A 21,771-nucleotide genomic window follows, 5' to 3' on the forward strand; every position below is an offset into this window, starting at 1 on the left:
AAAAACATTAAATTCACATAATCCAACATAACTCATGTTTAAATTGCGATAAAATCATGCTGTTTTTTGTTTACAAATTCCTTAGTTACTGAAGAAATGGGCAAGGAAGCCTTCAAGTCATTGCCCCCCTTTAACTGCATGCTAACATTTGTTGTCCTCACCCATATCAACAAAAAACGAGTCATAACCCGATTGTCAATATTTACAATAATTTAAAGTACTATCATGAGTAAAAAGTGACCAATGCAGACACTTTTTTTTAATGAATAAATATTTGCGATAAAGCAACACGTGATTATTTACACAAAATAGTAAATCCAAAGGTTTCTGTGATATAGCTTTATTCTCTTGTACAGTATATATAATCATACTAAAAATAAACACAAGTTAAAAAAAATGAACAAAGAAACTGTACAAAAATGTATATATACTACATCTTAATTACAGAACAGTCTACTGTCCAAAAAAGGCACTAAATTTCAAAATGGGCAATACAATAAAATTGAACATAACATAGCTTTTGAGATTGAAACAACAGCATTCAGTCCTCTTTTTCTGAGCTATATTCGGATGAGGCGTTTTACAGGGGACACGGAGGAGGGACCTGTAACATGGAAACCCTGACGTACCACGAGAGGACATCCCTGGAAAAGAAGCACTACGACTGGAGTACGTATTGATGCTGGGGATTTTTTTTTTTGTGTGTGGGGGGAAGATATCAGCGTCAGGGTTACAGCCTCTGTTTCAGCACAGTCACCTTAGTAGAAATGAAATACATCCGATTCAGTCCTTGAGCACTCGTTTTGTCCATCCCGTACTGGCCTTTGCCAAGCTTGAACACTCAGGTTAAATACTGTTGGATATAAATTGGTACTGCTATTTAATCTCTGAAACAATATAAACAATTTGAAAGCAGCTTCAAGTGAGAATCTCCAGATGCACTCTTGTGTGCATGGCAAAGACAAAGTGAGCTTTATATATTTTTTTTAAGTGTGCCAAAGTCATCTTGCACAAGTACATGGCAATTTTTTCCTCAACGGTCAAGTAACGATTTTATCATTTTGCACTCTTGGGTTTGGAAAAACTAATGACAGTTAAATGGATTTGGAAAAACATGATGTGATTGGATTAAGTTCAGTTCTGAATGGGAGAGAGAAAAGAAAAGAAAAAAAACATGTTCTAGAATTACATTTTTTTGACAGATAAATCATGAAGGCAACTTATGGCTTTTTTTGAAGGTAAAAGATAATATTTCTAAATGTCTTGATCAATCGTGTTTCGAGCAAAATAAAAAAATATATAATTAATCATTCTTAAATGGTGCAGTAAATGTACATTTAGTGAAGGTCTACTGACTTTCCAGCTTTAAGACCTTTGTGAAAAACAGTTGAACGTCTACCTAGTTCTCAGTATTTGCACGTTTTCAGCAATTGGTATTTACAAACATGTACTGTCTGAACATAAAACACATTTTTCAATTCTCTAAACAGGGTCTTTAGGTCTAGAATTCAATCACATCTTGTTTTATTTCAAATCCATTGTGGTGGTCTCAAGGCAAAACCGGGAAGGAGGGTTCAATTATTTTTGGACCGGTCTATTGCCCTAATATTTCAGTGATTTTCTTTTTCTGTGCCAGTGCTCCCACAATAGGAAACATCCAAACGCTCTCATTTCACAATGCAGTCTGGCTTCAGGGGAAAGGACAAGATCACATCAAGTTGAAGTCAAAAGCTTAACATTTTCCTCGTAAGGTGCATTGTTATTTGTCTTTCACAAAATAAGTCAGACACAAACAGGAAGACTGCCATTCAGTCTAATAATGAATGACACAATAGAAAATACATGTAAAAAAATCTGGTGAACTTAAAAAGGCTTAATTTAACAACAAGCATGATTCTTTTCAAAACACTTTGTACATTAGCCATAAAAATGAGTATAAATACTTTTTTTTTTACCTTAAAATCCTTTTTAAATCCTTTTTGAAATGCATGAAGGAGAGCTTTGATAAACACTTTCGATGTTGTCATTAAAAACACAGGATGTGATACGTCCAAATCAGTTAATTTCAACAATTCCCAAGTTTAACTATTATTTCATCACATATTATTTTCCTGGGCCTCTTGATAAGCAATAATTTTACACTGGGAAAATGTATTTAAGTGTTATGTTAACAAGGATAATTCAACAATTTAAATTAATTTTTGTCCTTTGTTTTGAAATGTCTGCAAATTTGCAAACATTTTTTTAAATGTCGATGTACATTAATTTAGTAATTTTAATAAGCTACATTTATTTGTTACTATTTTCAGTTCTATGACTTGCTCTTGAGAAAAATTATAAATCACTTTTCACTGTGAATATAAGAACGTTAAGAGCAAATTATGTCCCACTAATTTTGCGTGAAACAAAATAACACAAATAAGCATTTTCCCGTGATGTAAATCTATTCCTTTGGTCAAAAAGTGCCAAGCTCAGTGTGACTGAAAAGTTGCCATGTCATCAAAGAAATGACACTTCTGTCCTTTTTAGAGAGAGCTACGCACGGTGAGGAAAACCTGCATTTAAAAGTGGTGGTTTAACCTTTGAGCTAATTACATTGGCAAAGACCAAACCAATTCCACATAGGGTTTTAGCTTGCTGTACTTAATTATTTAAAAAAAAAAAAAACTCCTATCACATTCTTTTGGCCATTATAGAGGTGGACAAGTCACGCTTATACATCCAGCCTCTGCCAGCAAGCATTACAACTTGCCCTATTTGGGTCAAACTGGCCCAAGAAAACATACGCCAAATCCATTCTAAGAAATGGCTTTAGATGTCCATGAATATCGCAGTCAGACCAGTCTGTGGTGCCGAGAGCCGACTTTGAGTCGACCTCATCACAGCATCTTTTCCTTTGGCATGGATGGCGTTAACATAAAAGCACAAATTCCATTAGTAGATAGCTTACGTTTGCTTGATTATCACATTAACTGATTCTTCATTGCCTCAAGCACTTAATTCATCAACGAGCTAAATATCACGATGATTGTAGTCTTTCTGCTGCAGAATGGAAACTTAAAAAAAAAAAATCTTTTTAAAATACGTTTCATGATTCCTGACATGCAAAGCTGTCCTGTAGTGAGCGTGTTTGAACTTAAGGCTAACCATCTTCAGGTTTGCATTTGATAGCAGAAAACCTCAACGAGTCCATCCGGCGAGGGGCTGAGAACATTCAGAGCGTTGGGATGGCCGGTAAAGAAACTGCCAATCAAATTTATTCTAACAGAGGAGACGCTCTCCACAAGACATCATCCAGAGGCTTCTCCTGTCGTTAATTGCACAATAACAAGGGTGAGTTGCGAGAATAGGTAGGTAGAACACCAGTAGGTTCGGGTGACTGAGAACTAGAAGAACCTATCTATCATATATACAGTACACATTTATTGAGTATGTCTCTGAGGTTGAGTGAGACTGAGTGAGGATTGGCTCAGGCGACCAGGCTGCAAGAGGTAAGGAGGAGTGTGGGGGAGGAGGAGAAGAGGAGAGTGTTCGGGGACGAAGAGGACGGGAAACAACTGGAACTTGGTTGTGAGAAAAGGCCAGGGCTTCTATGTTATCGTTTTTTCAGGGATGGTAGTATCCTTTTTCTTTAGTTGTACGATTAGTTAATACATCAGGAAGTTGAGACGATCAGTCATGTCGGTTCACTTTGGGAAGGAATAAGGTCTCGGAAGGAACAAGGAACACCCTGGGATTAGGAACTCTTGGAGGAGTGTTGCCTGTTTGGACCATGGGAACCATTTCCTAAATTCAGTTCCTGGATTTTTTTTTTTGGAAAAGTACTTTTACGAGGCCCAGGAACTTTTTTGTCTTTAAACCTGAAGTATGTAATACCTCTCAAGTAGGGGTCTTCTTCTAGCACTGAACTGAATTTACAGTAGATATACTTCCCAGGGTCCAAAAACACAAAGGTCCTCTAAAAGCTCCTAGTTTCCAGGTAAGGTTCCTGCGCTGGAAATGCACCTTAAAATTCCTCCTTCCCTTTGGCCTCTTGTTGCTTCCTCCCCTCTCGCCGTTCAGTCGTCCTCCAGGACTTCTGTCTTGATGTCACTGGGAACCCCTCCGGTTCTAGACAGGGCCAAGATGGTGTGATTGACTGCGGCCATCTCCACAGCCAAGGAGATGGGATCCTGGTGCTCGCTGTGAGCGGCGTTGTCATCCTGAGAGAGGATGAAGGGTAGAATAAGAGTTTAAATTTGCGAGTTGCCACACTTGTCCCAGAATTTGTTGAGTGAGTCAAGTTCTCTCTGTGCTGCAGTATGCTGCAGTTTCCCTGGGGACGTCTGAATTGAAGAATGACCTATTTGATAGGATTGTGTGAATTCGTTCAGCAAATTGAGCTATTTATGTTCTTGTAACCTCAACATTTTAAAGATTGAGTATCTCCAATGTTTCATCAGGACTAAACCATGCCACAGAAATATAAACTGATGTGCCAGCTGTCTTAATTCAGATGTGTTCACACTTGTCAGGTTGTTTCAGCTGATTGCCCTTCTCGCACAGTTGGTTTGGTGGAGTGTGAATGCTATCACCCAAAGCCTTGTGGACAACAAACAAGTGAACCGAGACCACTTGACGAGGCTTTTGAAACATTTTTTAGAAGCCTTCCGTGACATCTCAGGTAGTAAAAATAGCACAACATGAAATGTATGTTAAAAAAAAAAAAAAAAAAACAGCAGCGGCTGTTTTACTTTCTTTAGTTTCATCCCCAATATGTGTCAGACAGGTTTTGATTTTATGTTTATATACGCTTTTTACAGTGCAACTTTTTATCTGAGAATATTAAGAGCTTTTTTTTTTTTCCTTTTTATTTCTGGACTTCTGGACTGGATCACCAAACTACAGGTAGGCAACTTTAGACAAATCCTGTCGACTATCCCACTGTTAAAGATTGAAAAGGTGAATGATTTTATAAAAAAAAAAAAAAAATGTGACCATGACTAATGTGAAGAGTTACCTGTGTAGGGGAGCTGGGCTCCAAGCGGTAAAGGCCAAATTGTCGGCTGAGAGGTCTCTTGTCAAAATATGGCAGATCACATGCCTAAAAGGAGAAGTATAGTTTGAGAAATAAAATAAATCTACCAATAACTACAATTCGAACCAAGTAATATTTAGTCACTCAGCACCCCACCTCTTCATATTTTTTCAGAGTTAGATGACTGTGTGGTATTAGTGTCAAGACAACGGTAGGTCCAGAAAGTTGTTGGACATAAAGGAAAATGCTGTACCTGGTCTGTGAAATCGTTCCCGTCAATGTCATCGCTGTTGGAGTGTCCTCCTGGACTCTGCACGTCTATCCCATGACTCTCCAGGATTGTGGCTTCTTGGAGGAAAAGGACACAGTGTGACATTTACTGTCGATCAATGGCGATTCTTAGTGAGAACTGGAGTGCAGCAGTGACTCGCCACTTGAGGTACTGTTAGCAATACAAACCAACGTACAGATAGTTTCAGGAGTAATTATTGAGTCAGAATCAACTTTGGAGCCTTTCTCTAACCAACTTTGATGATACTTCTATAACTACCACAGAACTAGATTTAAAGTAGTATTTTCAGCCAACCTCTCATCTACAAACTTTTTCTGTTATATGAAAAATACACAAAATATTTTTTCTATTAGGTAAGTAATAAGCCCATAAAGGCTTATGTAAAAAAAAATGTTCAATGCTTCAAAGAAACTGTTCGCTCCCAAAGATACATTACCAATGTTAGCTCGCCTCTTGATTTCTTTGCGGCGGTTCGCGAACCAGTTGTAAACTTTGAGGGAAGTGACCCTCTCCAAATCAGATAGCTTCTTCCCTGAAAAAGATCAGAGGTGGCATTCCACCAATTCAATGCAAAGTCTACCAATCAATTAAAAGAAGATGGCGTCATAGATAGCTATTTTTTTTTTTACTTTCACATCGTACCATCATTGTGATTCACATACTAAATTTACAGATCCTGCAGTTTACCTGGTTTCTGAATAACAGCATTGCAGGCGTTGGCGATTTCCTCCCTTTTGGCTTCATCTGGGTACTGGTTATCGTTGAAGTAGCTATAAATGGCACAAGGAGCATGCTCGATGAATTATTTTAAACATGAGACAAGACAACCAAGTACAGTGTTTTTAATTTCGACCATCAAACCAGTGTTTTTATTGGTGGGTGTGGATCTATGGGATTTTGTTAAAAAACTTTTAACTCTCTTGTCTCTTCACCTCTCCATCACAGCCAGACACTCTTTCCTCCAAGTGAAGCGGCTTCCCCGCCGAAGTCGGAAAGTTCCCGGGGCTGTGGCCAGTGGAGGAGGAGTTTGCCGCCACTCCATCTCCTCCAGAGGCAATGGCGCCGGCCGCATGTTCAGAGTGGCACCTATCGTCGACAAAAAGAAATGAGCATTGCTCCGAGTAGAATACACAGGTATCGTCACTTCTCACTTGGAATATTTTGTATGGAACATTTTGATTTTCACAATTGTGTCAAAGCCAAAACCAACACACACCACTTGAAAGACTGGTGGTGTGTAAACAAAAAATAGAATTTTAAACATTATCTTCAATCATGTAGCCATGATTACAAAAATTCTGACACAATTTTAACAACCCAAGTACTGCTGTGCGATACGGCCAAAATTTAATGTACCAATCATCACGTACGTTTATCCTGATAAGATTTTTACATAATTAAATTAAGGGAACATTTTCTTTGGGCTTTTCTCTATTTGTTTAACATGAAAAAAAAAAAGTTAAATGGATAAAAAAATAAAAATACAATAAAACACAAATATCCGGTAGAAAAATGAAATCGGTTTTCCCCGAATGTACACTTTTGTAGTGTACATTTAAAGTAGTGTAATGTTCAGTTGTTTACCTCCATGCTCTTGTCGAAATGATGTAAGCAAGCTACAACAAAGCAGCAACATTTCCACAGTTACATTAACCGTCATTTCTTTGTACAATGTTGGTGTATCACACCAAACTCCTACTCTGACTCATCCAACTGCAACCATACTATTGACACCCAGCTAAAAGGCAGGACACATTTGCAGAGTCATAACCCAACCCAAACTGGTTAACCCTGCAATAGTTCTCGCAATCAGCATTAAAAGGGCATCCGTTTCCTCTGCAGCATTGATGGAAGTGTGCGCGGTGCTTGGCGGGGCTCACTGCGCCCATAAATTTCACAACGAAAGAGCAGTTTGCAGTGCTGATGGCGTTGGCAGACCTCCACCAAGGAGCATGCCGCAGAGGACAAGGCGTGGGATGTCTGCTGCCTGTCTATAAGTTGATACAGCACACATTTACACTGGAGATGCCAAGTCAGCATGTCACTTGTTTAAGCAACCACTTAAAAGTGTGCGTAAACCTCCTTTCAGTATTTAGGGCTTCGCCTCTTCCCATTCGGAAATATTAAAGCTTGTCTTTAAATATTTTAAGTGACGCAGCGTCACATATTTTTGTAACGAAAGTGCTCCTTAGGTTGGCTGCATAAATTATAAAACAAAAGTGTTTCACATTTCATCATAAACTTGTAAATCACAATAGTATCCCGCTAATCTCGTCAGAAGGCCCATTTCAGGATGTTCAACACTTGAGCATCTCATCAATCATCTAAGAGGAAACTTCACATTGCTTCATTGATTTTAGAAGTCTTCATCTTTACTTTAAAACTATAAATACACCGGATTCTCTGCATTTGCTTCTTCTAGGTAAAACTGTACCTGGTGTCGTTTTCTCCAGTGCGTACCAACGGTAGAAGGCCCTCTTCTTCTGCTCACTCAGGTCGGAGCCATGCTGCAGCAGCCAATGGGAGATTCTGCTCTGGCTGATGCCTGGAAGGAAGCCAGACATCAAATTAGTGAGTGTTTTACATCAAGCCCTGGCACAGTTAGCAGACAAATCCCTTGAATAATAATTGTGCCAACAAAAGGGCAGACAAGAGAAGAATGCAATGATATTTGTAATGTAGCTCCTTGCATCACTAATGTACTGTTGGGGTATTTCAAATAATACAAAAGTACTTCAAGGCGCGAGTATTGGTTGGTCTTGTCATCCCCCATACCCAAATGCACCGATTTAGAATTTTTCTTCAACCGCCAACTTCACCAGCCATTTTGTGGAAGTTAAAAGTAAAAATGTTCATTCAGGACATCAAGAAGTAACAATGGCAGAAAATGTTCTGAATAAATTGTGGTTGGTACTTACCAGTGACTTGTGCCACCACAGCCTGCGAGATCCGGCGGTTCCCCAGAAACGCTTTAATCTCCTCTTTTACCATGCTGCTATCCCTCCTACAAAAGAAAACAACAACCCACCATTACTGGCTACAAAAAGACTGACTGCCAAGAGCGGCAAGAAGCAGAGGCACAAGCAAAGCACCCACCACAGTCTAAGCAATCAGGTAAGATGTTTGACATTATACTTTACATTACTACATTTGGTTATTCTTGCCGACTGTGAAAAATTACATTACTTGTTTTTATTCCACATAAGTATACTTATAAATCCCCCCCCCCCCCCAAAAAAAATACTGCCCATAGGTGTCCACAACACACACAAAAAAGTTGAAAATATGTTTACAAACAAAAAGGTCAATTCAATGGTTACAATTTACAGGATTTTTGTCGGATACAGGCGGCAACCCTATTTGTAATCTACATGTGTGGTTGGAATTATTATAAAGCAGGAATTGTCAACTGTTGGTCCGCAGCTCTCTAGTGGTTTGTGGCAGTATTGCAGGTGGTCTGCGAAATTCAAAATAGAAAATTGTAACTTTTTATTTTAAAAAAATTGATTTATTATTTAGACGATTTATTGTTCAGCTAATTTTGTGAATTGTTTACCCCTCCAAATTGTGTCAAATGTAGTCGATATTTCCAAAATAGACATACAGATGCAAATAAATAGCCTGTATGGGTCTATCCTCATTTGTTGCAAAATAAAATTAATATTCCGCCAAAGCAGTTTTTGCCGAGTTGCTTTTTGGTTATAATGGCGAACAAAACCAGTTGAAAACCTCTGATATAAAGTATTATTGTTTTGATCAAGTCATGTTCATTAACAGACATGATTACTGTAACTACATTAAATTCAATATTCATAGTTTTACTGATGCACCAAGTTAGATGTTTCTTCTATCTGCTGGATTGGTTCTTCTGAGACCATCTCCTATATGAAAGAAAAATTGATACCTCATGAAACCCTAAACTGAATTGAAAATCAACGTGAATCATATCGGGCCCTTGTGAATTGAATCGAGTTTGAAACTCTGAATCAATACCCGGTCCAAAGCATGACGGCATTAGAGGTTAACGGTGGTAGGAGAGGGCTAATGCGTAAGTGCTTAGAGGCTGAGGAAAAGGTGGATAACGGGAGAATACTGATGGATCTTAATGGCCCTGAGTAGCTACTACAATGCTACAGTGAGCATGTGATTTCGAGCCCTAATGTTATTTGACATTTTGCAAAGTCAATCCAATAAAATTGCCTGAGGTGGGACCGAAAAGCTTCCCTGCACCCCAACATAAATTAGGTGATGTTTTTCTTTGCAGTTAAATATTATGAACGCAGGTACATTGTAAATAACACTGTTACTTCTGCCCACGCTCTCTTGAAGCATCACAGAATGTATAAACTTGCAAGGGCAATGATTTTCAGCAAAACTGATTACTTTGATTGTGATCACGTCACATATTCTTCTTCGCCCTGATTTGGATCCTCAGTCAGTTCAGCAGCTGTAAACAAGTTAATACTGTACATTCATTTAATTTAATCTAAGATTAGCGCTAATCAGAGTAGTAACAGTTTAAAATGAGTTAATCTGAATTTAAAACAAAGCAGAGTTCTGAGTTTAGTAAAACTCAGTTTAATTGAATCGAGGGCCCTCAGTCTTTTTTCTACTGACCTCATCAGCTCCTCCACTTTATCGTCAACATCAAGGTCCTCTTCTATAGGCTCGAACCCAAAGGTTCTTACTGCTGCGGCGCTGTTGACGGGGTAGCGAGGAGGAGACAGCTTTCCGTTGGGTGTGGCAGCTAGACTGTCACGCCCATTCTGTGACAACGCCACCAGTGAGACAGGTGAGGGCAAGATGGTGGAGGGTGGCGGCGGCGCTGGAGGTGGGGAGGTGTCATAGTTGTTACTAAGAGAGGGCGAGAGCCCCCCGCCGTTGCTGCCAAACTGCGTCTGCGTGGCTGTGGATATCTTGGAGGTCGTAGAGGAGGCAGTGGTTGCGGAGTGGTCACCGACGCCATCTTCGCCATTGTTGATGGCGCCGTTGCACGTCACGGAAGAGGTGGTGGTTGCGGAGGCAGTGTTGTTGGAGGCAGAGTTGTTGGTGCAGCTGTTTGTCCCGCCTACCATGTAGGCGGAGGAGGAAGAGAGGATGGATGAGGTGCGGCGACCGAACTTGTCGCCGTGCTCCCGGTCCAGCCGGTCCAGAGTTTCCAGCGCATGCAGGATCTCCTGCTTGGTCATGCCGGAGCGGCGCAGCCGCTGCAGCAGATCTATCTGCTCGATAGTGAAGCGAGGCTCCTCGCTGAAGTCAGACATCCTGATGCTGAACTAGAGAACAAATCGGAATGGTTAGGAGCCGAACGACAACGGGGGGGGGGGATGTCAGGGGAAATACAAAGGGAATCTGAGGCAAAGAACTGCAAGAAGACAGAAATAGACAGATGAAGGGGATTGTCAAGGGGGAAATGAGAGGATTAAGTAGGAAAGGGTGGAAAAGAACGCAGCTGCAGATGGGCAGAGAAAATGAGAAGGATGAGGCAGCGACAGGAAGCGGCGTGGCAAGATAGAAGGCAAAGTCGAGAGAAACTGTAGGGAAAGTGAGAGAACAAAAACGGCAAGATGAAAATAAAGCAGCAGCAGATAAGAAAATGAAGAGTGAGAGATAGAAGTGTGAAAAGAAAAAGGATGGGAGGGGCTGGGCATAAAAAAAATATATATCAGCTATTTTTGGGAACCAGCGAGCAACACACGCCGAGTGCCAGAGTCACCTTGACAGCTGATTCGATCTTAACATTCTGACGGCCATTCTTTAACAGCTCCTGGACATGCGCACCACCCACGCTCAATGCTTTTCATAAGCAATTTGCTATGCTAAAAATCAATGTGTCTAGAATAAGACTGCAGTACACTTTGTGTTACGTTTGGATTTTGTGCGCACTTGCTTCCTCCCCAAACAGACACCGAGTGATCATTAGCTATTCGTGTTCAAGCAAGTTAACTATTAACAGACGGCAACAAATTTAAATGATGGAATTCAAGACCTGCACACAAAACACAAGAGGGAAGCTGTGCAACTAACAGTTGATATCAATAGTCTACACACTCTTGTTCAATTGCCTGGTTTGTGATATATAAAAGAGACCAACATATTTATCATTCCAAAACTTTTTCCACCATGATTGTTATCTATAACCTGTTTAACTCGCTTGGAGAAACATGCTGAGAATGTAAATAAATGTAAGCAACTGAAATGTGGTTGTGCAAGTGTGCACACCCTTAGATACATCAATATGGCATAATATGGGCCAGTTGGCCACCACTCAGAAATGTTTAATGTCAGATCCTGGTTGATCTTTTTGGCCAGAGTCTGTTTAGCACAAACACAACATTTCTTGTCACCAAAAGAACACGGACTGTTTTTTTTTCCCAGCTGAAAGTGGCGCCTTTGTCAAATTGTTATGAATTATGAACAGTTCAAAATTGCTAATCAGCATTAGTGTGAAACCTCCAGACTTCCGCTAGAATACTAAAGGTGAAGATGTTCCGTATGACAATGATGTAAAAAATGTAAACATCATGTAAACAATAGTTTTAATATGGCCAACCCCAGCAGAAGAGGATTGTACATAGGTGATCCCCTCCCAATTTAGAGCATTTGTTTTGCAAAAAAAGGGCTGATAGACTGCCAACTTACATTTGGGCTGTAAAGATTATTGGCTCCAATAAACACGAATTTTTTTTTTGAACACAAAAGGTGTGCAGACTTTATATGCACTGTAAGTGGATGGGAGCTTCTTTTTAATCGGAAGACACATTCAATGCAACTTTGCATTAAAGGAGAAAATATATTTGAACTCGGAGAATCATAGAGACAATGTTTATTTAACTGACAGGTTATATTCGTCAGATTTCATTAGATTACAATGTGTCTTTCACTACTGTTACCTAGTTTCTACTTAGTTTAATACCTGCCCAACATGAGTTTTACTTGTAGTTAGGGTCGCATAGTTGGAACCCCAAATTTGTCTTAGGTTAAATCAAGAACAGCAAAGCAAGCTTTACAGTGATGCCATTTTTCACGCCCTTTGCCCAAATAGCTAATGTTAGCAAATGTATAGCAGACGGATACTGTACGAGGTGACGTCAAATAAGCCAGCTTTAAACCACTACACAAATTCCAACCATATTTTTGACAACCGCATAGGCCTGCGGGAACCATTAAAAAGTAATAACAGCAAATAAACGGGTTCAGCAACATACATGCGGTATGCACTAGTTAGCAATACATGCTAACCGTGCCAACGCGATGACTTGCTGACGTTAGACGCGGCGGCGGCGGCGACTGTCGCTGCTGCTAGCGATGGTTTGATATTAATATTACAACATTTCCAGTGCATTGTATGCCAAACTACAACACTTACCTCGGTTTATATTGTCCACTTCACCATCTAACTTGAAGAAACGATCAAAAGATCACCTCGACTTAAACCGAGGCCCGGTAATAACGCAGTTTGATGTCAGTGCCCCGTTCGACTCTTTTTTTTCCCAAGGATTTCTAATCAGAGGCGAATTATTTGCCTCTCCGCTTTGTCTGTCTGACAACAGCCATATTGACAAGCAGTACTTTCGAGGAGCTCTGAGGGAATTGTAGTTTTCTCTTCAAAAAACCTCTCCAACAGTTGACGGAGTTTCTTGGGAGTAAAAACTACAAATCCCCTAAAGGACGAAGAGGAGGGGTTGCTGGAGGCAGCGCTACAGTTGGCACTGAGTGCGTTCATTTGCATTCTCTCACTTTATTATTGAATCGTATTTTATCAAATGTTGCAAACTTGCTGCTAAAAAGTTAAAAGAAAACCCGAACCTCATTATATGCTTTACAATAATAATGATTAACAGTTCAATACTTATCTAATCCTAAATGAACAAAACAAACATTCTTTGGGATTAAAACATACATAATCTTGAAATCATATAGTTGTGTAATGTGACGAATGGACATTATGTTGTATGTATGTTTGCAACCCTAGAAATTAAATACTGATAAGGGAGCAACAGTAATGTCTAAATATTCTATATTAATTCTATATTAATTTATACAAACATAGTTGCAAAGCTTTGTGTTTTTGTCTCATTACGGTTGATATTTTTGCATGTATTTAGTCTGTCCTTTTTTGTGCGACCCTGCAACTAATTCCCACGATCCCCTTCGGGATTTAACATGCACTCTCTCAAATCAACTTTCATGCATACCCAAATTCTGTATTTGAATGTTGTTATCAACAGATCTCTTAATACCTGATACCAAGTCATGACAATGTTGGTGGTGTGTTGCACAATCTTTGAGAAAACAACAGAGGGCAGCAACATCAAGTAGTAAGGTGAGTAACGTTTCCATTGATGAGCCAGTAAAGTTATAGCATTTGTAAAATACTACATTTATTTTATAAAATGTAAATGTGCATGTAGGTGGGGGAAAAAACTTTGGGAAAACCGTTAGTCATTCAAGAAAAATGTAGACATTATGTTAATTAATCAGTACGGAAGAGGATTAGGGCCAGTGAAGAAAAAAAAGGGGGTTACAGGATTCAGAATTTTTTTCCTCAGAATTCTGACTTTAATATATTTCACAATGGCATGACTACCCCCGCCCCCCCCCGCCCCCCAAATTAGTCAGAATTCTGACTTTAGTTTCTCATATTTTATTGGATATTTAAAAAAAAAAAAAAACTATAGACCATCCCCACAAGTAAATCGCGATAGAGTTTTCCTCACTCTACCTTCTTTGCATGAACCACACTGAAGACAATTTGCTCTTTTTAGCACTTGCAAGTGGAGGCCTTCATCACTTTGTATGATACAGAGGTGCCTGAAAGCAGTCTGACTTTCGCCTCTTGCAAGAGACTATTCAGAGAAAGCAGGGTGGAGGTGAGAATGAACAGGTTTCGGGGGTCACCTCTGCAAACTGGTTAATCATTACAGAGCGTCTTAGCTCTTTGTTTTACGAGGTTGTGGAAACAGATACTAGTGGAGCATTTTAGATAACTAACTAAGCAAGAATGTTTCCGCATCATTTGGAAAGTTTCAACAACTGCAGGGAATGTGGAAAGTTTTAACGAGTCAAAGTTCATGATTCTAGTTAACATTCCAAACTAGTCATACGATGAAAATACTGTATCAACCCTAAAAATCAGAAAACATCCCAAGGCACTACTTAGTCATCATGTGGACATTATGTGATAATATTTAGTCGCCACAAATGTCAAAACATTTAACATACTATATTTCACAATGGCATGACCCTCCCCATCAAATCAATATGGAATCACCCAAATTACCTTGAAATATTTTCCCAGTTATAATCATTTTAAAAGCAGACCTGAACCAGTTATAAAAGAAAGCATAAATAAAAGGATTCAACATTGAATTAGATAACGTGAGCCAGTTCAATGTTTCAATTGCAGGAATCGACAGGGGCTGAGAGAAAAGTGGCTGAAAGACAGCACAAAAAAAGTAAGGAGACATGAATAATAAAAACACTCCCATAACAATGGCCAGGGTTTTGGTAGCTTTCCTCTCTATCTTACTCACAGAGTTTGACATCTGGATGCTTCTCACCTGCCTCTGAGCTACAAAAAAAATCTTCAAGTAGATGCAGCTCATAATGACTGCAGGTAGGTAAAAAGACAAAACAGGTCCCATAATGTTTGATAAAATAACTGTAACAGAGCACATTTCCTCGCATGTTCCTCGGTTGTATCCTCCTATTATAATACAGAGTGCAATTACAACGGCAGTACCCCAGCACACAAGAATCATAGTCAGAGCTACTTGAGCAGTTATTTTGGATCTATATGCCAGAGGCTGACACACAGCATAATATCTGTCAATAGATATGCAACATAAATGCAAAATCGATGACGTGCACAACGACGCGTCGAATATATCTCGGATTTTACAGATGACATTGTTGTCAAGAAAACACGAGGTCACAGTAAAGGCCATACTGAAGGGAAAAACTAAAAGACCAACGAGTAAATCAGCCAAAGCTAGAGACAGAATAAAATAGTTAGTAGGAGTGTGAAGTTGTTTGAAGTACACAACTGAGATTATTACAAGAAGATTTCCACATATTGTAGCAATAGACAAAAAAGCAAGTCCACAATATCCTAAGATGCATGTTATAGAAGGGTCACTTGTAAATATCAAGGATGAATTGGAATACTCGTAACAAGGATGTTTGGGATTTGTAGCATCAGTCTTGTTCCGGAACGAATCCGGTTCCATGCTTTAAGATTCCTGCAATAATGATCAACATTAATAGCATTTAAAATAATAATGTTCCACAGTATTAGCATTAAAAAAAAACTGCTGTTAAAACAAAGCATTACCCCTAAAAATACAGTAAATCACATTTGACAACCGTATTAGCATTTAAAAGGACAATTCTGTTAAAATAGAATGTAACCCCAACATAAGACTAGATTGACTCAGTAACAGAACATTTAAGAAAGAAGCACTTTCAGACATGTTCCTGTTATCTTACCTGTTAATTTAATGTGAATATTAGTTCTTGAAGCAGTGGTGCCTGCTCATTGTCAGTGCCGTCTAGCTTCTAGCTTTTTATAAACCCGCATCTCATTAACATAATCAAAACAGCCGACCCTCCGGTTACTGAGCCACGGTTAATGGTTGTTTGTCTATACAGCATGAAGCCTGTGATCAATGGGTGATCAGTTCAGGGTGTACTATGCTGCCTTGCCATTGGCGTAAATTACAGGGGTGCATGGCGGGTGGGGGGGTTATGCCCTGCATTTGTTGAAAAGGCAGTTTTAAAGAACATACAACGCCACTGTATTTATTGAGTACCTTAAAGCAACCCACGCTGCAAACAGAGGGCTGGACATGGAACAAAATTAACTTATGCATACAAAAAACACAGGGAAAACAATAATTTAATAAAAAGAAAAAACAGTTAAAACACAATAGCAGTCCAAGCAAAACCAAGTCTCAGCCAAAGAATGTCGAAGTGTTTTAAGATGAATTTCAAAGTAGGCAGCAAGGCATTTTGATTAAGTGATTGATTAAGTGGCAGGTCAGGCAGTGCGTTAATTTGCATTCTCTCACTTTATTATTGAATCGTATTTTATCAAATGTTGCAAACTTGCTGCTAAAAAGTTAAAAAAAAACCTGAACCTCATTATATGCTTTACAATAATAATGATGAACGGTTCAATGCTTATCTAATCCTAAATGAACAAAACAAACATTCTTTGTGATTAAAACATACATAATCTTGAAATCATATAGTTGTGTAATGTGACGAATGGACACTGTATGTATGTTTGCAACCCTAGAAAATAAATACTGATAAAGGAGCAACAGCAATGTCTAAATATTCTATGTTAATTCTATATTAATTTATACAAACATAGTTGCAAAGCTTTGTGTTTTTGTCTCATTACTGTTGATATTTTTGCATGTCCTTTTTTGTGCGACCCTGCAACCAATTCCCACGATTCCCCTCGGCACTTAACATGCACTCTCTCAAGTCAACTTTCATGCATACCCAAATTCTGTGTTTGAATGTTGTTATCAACAGATCTCTTAATATCTGATGATGATGACCCAAGTCATGACAATGTTGGTGGTGTGTTGCACAATCTTTGAGAAAACAACAGAGGGCAGCAACATAGAGTAGTAAGGTGAGTAACGTTTCCATTGACGAGCCAGTAAAGTAATAGCATTTGTAAAATACTACATTTATTTTATAAAATGTAAATGTGCATATACGTGGGGGAAAAAACTTTGGGAAAACCGTTAGTCATTCAAGAAAAATGTAGACATTATGTTAATTAATCAGTACGGGATTAGCGCCAGTGAAGACAAAAAAGGGGGGTGACAGGATTCTGACTTTTTTCCTCAGAATTCCGACTTTAATATGTTTCACAATGGCATGACCCCTCCCAAATTAGTCAGAATTCTGACTTTAGTTTCTCACATTTTATTGGATATTTAAAAAAAAAAATAATAATAATAAAGACCATCCCCAATGTCTTCCGTACTGATTAATTAACATAATGTCTACATTTTTACAGTTCTTTGCCTTCTTTGCATGAACCACACTGGAGACAATTTGCTCTTTTTAGCACTTGCAAGTGGAGGCCTTCATCACTTTCTATGATACAGAGGTGCTTGAAAGCAGCCAGACTTTCACCTTTCGCAAGAGACTATTTATTCAGAGAAAGCAAGGTGGAGGTGAGAATGAACAGGTTTCGGGGTCACCTCTGCAAACTGGTTAATCATTACAGAGCGTCTTAGCTCTTTGTTTTACAAGGGTGTGGAAACAGATACAAAATAATGTATCAACCCTAAAAAAATCTGAAAACATCCAAAGGCACTACTTAGTCATCATGTGGACATTATATGATAATATTTAGTCGCTACAAATGTCAAAACATTTAACGTACTATATTTCACAATGGCATGACCCCCCCATCCCCTCCATCAAATCAATATGGAATCACCCAAATTACCTTGAAATATTTTCCCAGTTATAATCATTTTAAAAGCAGACCGGAACCAGTTATAAAAGAAAGCATAAATAAAAGGATTCAGCATTGAATTAGATAACGTGAGCCAGTTCAATGTTTCAATTGCAGGAATCGACAGGGGCTGAGAGAAAAGTGGCTGAAAGACAACACAAAAAAAGTAAGGAGACATGAATAATAAAAACACTCCCATAACAATGGCCAGGGTTTTGGTAGCTTTCCTCTCTACCTTACTCATAGAGTTTGAGATCTGGATGCTGCTCACCTGCCTCTGAGCTACAAAAAAAATCTTCAAGTAGATGCAGCTCATAATGACTGCAGGTAGGTAAAAAGACAAAACAGGTCCCATAATGTTTGACAAAATAACAGTAACAGAGCACGTATCCTCGCATGTTCCTTGGCTGTATCCTCCTATTATAATACAGAGTGCAATTACAACGGCAGTACCCCAGCACACAAGAATCATAGACAGAGCTACTTGAGCAGTTATTTTGGATCTATAAGCCAGAGGCTGACACACAGCATAATATCTGTCAATAGATATGCAACATAAATTCAAAATCGATGACGTGCACAACGACACGTCGAATATATCTCGGATTTTACAGATGACATTGTTGTCAAGAAAACACGAGGTCACAGTAAAGGTCATACTGAAGGGAAAAACCAAAAGACCAACGAGTAAGTCAGCAAAAGCTAGAGACAGAATAAAATAGTTAGTAGGAGTGTGAAGTTGTTTGAAGTACACAACTGAGATTATTACAAGAAGATTTCCACATATTGTAGCAATAGACAAAAAAGCAAGTACGCAATATGCCAAGATACATGTTAGAGAAGGGTCACTTGTAAATATCCAGGATGAATTGGAAGACTCGTAACAAGGATGTTTGGGATTTGTAGCATCAGTCTTGTTCCGGAACGAATCCGGTTCCATGCTTTAAGATTTCTGCAATAATGATCAACATTAATAGCATTTAAAAGAATAATGTTCCACAATATTAGCATTTAAAAAAAAACTGCTGTTAAAACACAGCGTTACCCCTAAAAATACAATAAATCACATTTGATAACAGTATTAGCATTTAAAAGGACAATTCTGTTAAAATAGAATGTAAGACTAGATTGACTCATTAACAGAACATTTAAGAAAGAAGCACTTTCAGACGTGTTCCTGTTATCTTACCTGTTAATTTAATGTGAATATTAGTTCGTGAAGCAGTGGTGCCTGCTCATTGTCAGTGCCGTCTAGCTTCTAGCTTTTTATAAACCCGCATCTCATTAACATAATCAAAACAGCCGACCCTCCGGTTACTGAGCCACGGTTAATGGTTGTTTGTCTATACAGCATGAAGCCTGAGATCAATGGGCAATCAGTTCAGGGTGTACTATGCTGCCTTGCCATAGGCGTAAACTACAGGGGTGCATGGGGGGGGGGGGGGGGGTATGCCCTGCATTTGTTGAAAAGGCAGTTTTAAGAACATACAAGTCAACTGTATTTATTGAGAACCTTAAAGCAACCCACGCTGCAAACAGAGGGCTGGACATGGAACAAAATTAACTTATGCATACAAAAACACAGGGAAAACAATAATTTAATAAAAAGAAAAAACAGTTAAAACACAATAACAGTCCAAGCAAAACCAAGTCTCAGCCAAAGAATGTCTGAGTGTTTTAAGATGAATTTCAAACAAGGCAGCAAGGCATTTTGATTAAGTGGCAGGTCAGGCAGTGCGTTAATTTGCATTCTCTCACTTTATTATTGAATTGTATTTTATCAAATGTTGCAAACTTGCTGCTAAAAAGTTAAAAGAAAACCTGAACCTCATTATATGCTTTACAATAATAATGATTAACAGTTCAATGCTTATCTAATCCTAAATGAACAAAAGAAACATTCTTTGTGATTAAAACATACATAATCTTGAAATCATATAGTTGTGTAATGTGACGAATGGACACTGTATGTTGTATGTATGTTTGCAAGTGGAGGCCTTCATCACTTTGTATGATACAGAGGTGCTTGAAAGCAGCCAGACTTTCACCTTTCGCAAGAGACTATTTATTCAGAGAAAGCAAGGTGGAGGTGAGAATGAACAGGTTTCGGGGGTCACCTCTGCAAACTGGTTAATCATTACAGAGCGTCTTAGCTTTTTGTTTTACAAGGTTGTGGAAACAGATACAAAATAATGTATCAACCCTAAAAAAAATCAGAAAACATCCAAAGGCACTACTTAGTCATCATGTGGACATTATATGATAATATTTAGTCGCTACAAATGTCAAAACATTTAACATACTATATTTCACAATGGCATGCCCCCCCCCTCCTCTCCGATCAAATCAATATGGAATCACCCAAATTACCTTGAAATATTTTCCCAGTTATAATCATTTTAAAAGCAGACCGGAACCAGTTATAAAAGAAAGCATAAATAAAAGGATTCAGCATTGAATTAGATAACGTCAGCCAGTTCAATGTTTCAATCGCAGGAATGGACAAGGGGTGAGAGAAGAGTGGCTGAAAGACAACACAAAAAAAGTAAGGAGACATGAATAATAAAAACACTCCCATAACAATGGCCAGGGTTTTGGTAGCTTTCCTCTCTATCTTACTCATAGAGTTTGAGATCTGGATGCTGCTCACCTGCCTCTGAGCTACAAAAAAAATCTTCAAGTAGACGCAGCTCATAATGACTGCAGGTAGGTAAAAAGCCAAAACAGGTCCCATAATGTTTGTTAAAATAACTGTAACAGAGCACATTTCCTCACATGTTCCTTGCCTGAATCCTCCTATTATAGTACAGAGTGCAATCACAACGGCAATAGCCCAGCACACGAGAATCATAGACAGAGCTACTTGAGCAGTTATTTTGGATCTATATGCCAGAGGCTGACACACAGCATAATATCTGTCAATAGATATGCAACATAAATTCAAAATCGATGACGTGCACAATGACACGTCGAATATATCTCGGATTTTACAGATGAAATTGTTGTCAAAAAAACACGAGGTCACAGTAAAGGTCATACTGAAGGGAAAAACCAAAAGACCGACGAGTAAGTCAGCAAAAGCTAGAGACAGAATAAAATAGTTAGTAGGAGTGTGAAGTTGTTTGAAGTACACAACTGAGATTATTACAAGAAGATTTCCACATATTGTAGCAATAGACAAAAAAGCAAGTACGCAATATGCCAAGATACATGTTAGAGAAGGGTCACTTGTAAATATCCAGGATGAATTGGAAGACTCGTAACAAGGATGTTTGGGATTTGTAGCATCAGTCTTGTTCCGGAACGAATCCGGTTCCATGCTTTAAGATTTCTGCAATAATGATCAACATTAATAGCATTTAAAAGAATAATGTTCCACAATATTAGCATTTAAAAAAAAACTGCTGTTAAAACACAGCGTTACCCCTAAAAATACAATAAATCACATTTGATAACAGTATTAGCATTTAAAAGGACAATTCTGTTAAAATAGAATGTAAGACTAGATTGACTCATTAACAGAACATTTAAGAAAGAAGCACTTTCAGACGTGTTCCTGTTATCTTACCTGTTAATTTAATGTGAATATTAGTTCGTGAAGCAGTGGTGCCTGCTCATTGTCAGTGCCGTCTAGCTTCTAGCTTTTTATAAACCCGCATCTCATTAACATAATCAAAACAGCCGACCCTCCGGTTACTGAGCCACGGTTAATGGTTGTTTGTCTATACAGCATGAAGCCTGAGATCAATGGGCAATCAGTTCAGGGTGTACTATGCTGCCTTGCCATAGGCGTAAACTACAGGGGTGCATGGGGGGGGGGGGGGTATGCCCTGCATTTGTTGAAAAGGCAGTTTTAAGAACATACAAGTCAACTGTATTTATTGAGGACCTTAAAGCAACCCACGCTGCAAATTAACTTATGCATATAAAAACACAGGGAAAACAATAATTTAATAAAAAGAAAAAACAGTT

General features: G+C 38.7%; 4 protein-coding genes across 6 annotated transcripts; all 4 read right to left on the reverse strand.

The window, feature by feature from the left end:
- Positions 1 to 998: 998 nt before the first annotated feature.
- Positions 999 to 12,981, reverse strand: hmbox1b (homeobox containing 1 b). Of its 3 annotated transcripts, none has more exons than XM_088360975.1 (10): positions 12,679 to 12,980; positions 9,927 to 10,585; positions 8,228 to 8,313; positions 7,744 to 7,854; positions 6,242 to 6,395; positions 5,997 to 6,079; positions 5,746 to 5,841; positions 5,271 to 5,362; positions 5,000 to 5,083; positions 999 to 4,202 (listed from the first exon to the last, which is right to left on the reverse strand). In XM_088360975.1, exons 2-10 carry the CDS (start codon positions 10,571 to 10,573, stop codon positions 4,059 to 4,061), a joined length of 1,497 nt encoding a protein of 498 aa, XP_088217101.1. In that variant the 5' UTR covers positions 10,574 to 10,585; positions 12,679 to 12,980; the 3' UTR covers positions 999 to 4,058. The 3 variants fall into 3 exon arrangements, with proteins under 3 accessions (XP_088217101.1, XP_088217100.1, XP_088217102.1); XM_088360974.1 differs by having other exon boundaries at positions 5,271 to 5,365; positions 12,679 to 12,979; XM_088360976.1 differs by lacking the exon at positions 999 to 4,202 and adding an exon at positions 4,770 to 4,923 and having other exon boundaries at positions 5,271 to 5,365; positions 12,679 to 12,981.
- Positions 12,982 to 13,995: 1,014 nt separating this feature from the next.
- On the reverse strand, positions 13,996 to 16,012 carry LOC148381757 (trace amine-associated receptor 1-like). Its single transcript, XM_088361692.1, has one exon. It carries the CDS (start codon positions 15,539 to 15,541, stop codon positions 14,564 to 14,566), a length of 978 nt encoding a protein of 325 aa, XP_088217818.1. The 5' UTR covers positions 15,542 to 16,012; the 3' UTR covers positions 13,996 to 14,563.
- Positions 16,013 to 17,761: 1,749 nt separating this feature from the next.
- LOC148381758 (trace amine-associated receptor 1-like) lies at positions 17,762 to 18,739 on the reverse strand. The gene has a single exon (XM_088361741.1). The coding sequence runs from the start codon at positions 18,737 to 18,739 to the stop codon at positions 17,762 to 17,764; it is 978 nt and encodes a 325-aa protein (XP_088217867.1).
- Positions 18,740 to 20,140: 1,401 nt separating this feature from the next.
- On the reverse strand, positions 20,141 to 21,118 carry LOC148381759 (trace amine-associated receptor 1-like). The gene has a single exon (XM_088361777.1). The coding sequence runs from the start codon at positions 21,116 to 21,118 to the stop codon at positions 20,141 to 20,143; it is 978 nt and encodes a 325-aa protein (XP_088217903.1).
- Between the last annotated feature and the right edge of the window lie 653 nt (positions 21,119 to 21,771).

This window comes from Syngnathus floridae, chromosome 19 (assembly GCF_059516105.1).
Source record: "Syngnathus floridae isolate MCC-2025c chromosome 19, RoL_Sflo_1.0, whole genome shotgun sequence".
Lineage (NCBI taxonomy): Eukaryota > Metazoa > Chordata > Actinopteri > Syngnathiformes > Syngnathidae > Syngnathus > Syngnathus floridae.

Bases quoted from the DNA above. Each gene is read 5' to 3' on its own strand.
- LOC148381758 (XM_088361741.1), bottom strand. From the start codon at position 18,739: ATGGAACCGGATTCGTTCCGGAACAAGACTGATGCTACAAATCCCAAA.
- LOC148381757 (XM_088361692.1), bottom strand. From the start codon at position 15,541: ATGGAACCGGATTCGTTCCGGAACAAGACTGATGCTACAAATCCCAAA.
- hmbox1b (XM_088360974.1), bottom strand. From the start codon at position 10,573: ATGTCTGACTTCAGCGAGGAGCCTCGCTTCACTATCGAGCAGATAGAT. The intron at 6,396-7,743 runs GTACAGTTTTAC...TGTCGACGATAG, and splicing joins ACTGGAGAAAACGACACCAG to GTGCCACTCTGAACATGCGG. The intron at 4,203-4,999 runs GTAACTCTTCAC...ATCCTCTCTCAG, and splicing joins AGCCCAGCTCCCCTACACAG to GATGACAACGCCGCTCACAG.
- LOC148381759 (XM_088361777.1), bottom strand. From the start codon at position 21,118: ATGGAACCGGATTCGTTCCGGAACAAGACTGATGCTACAAATCCCAAA.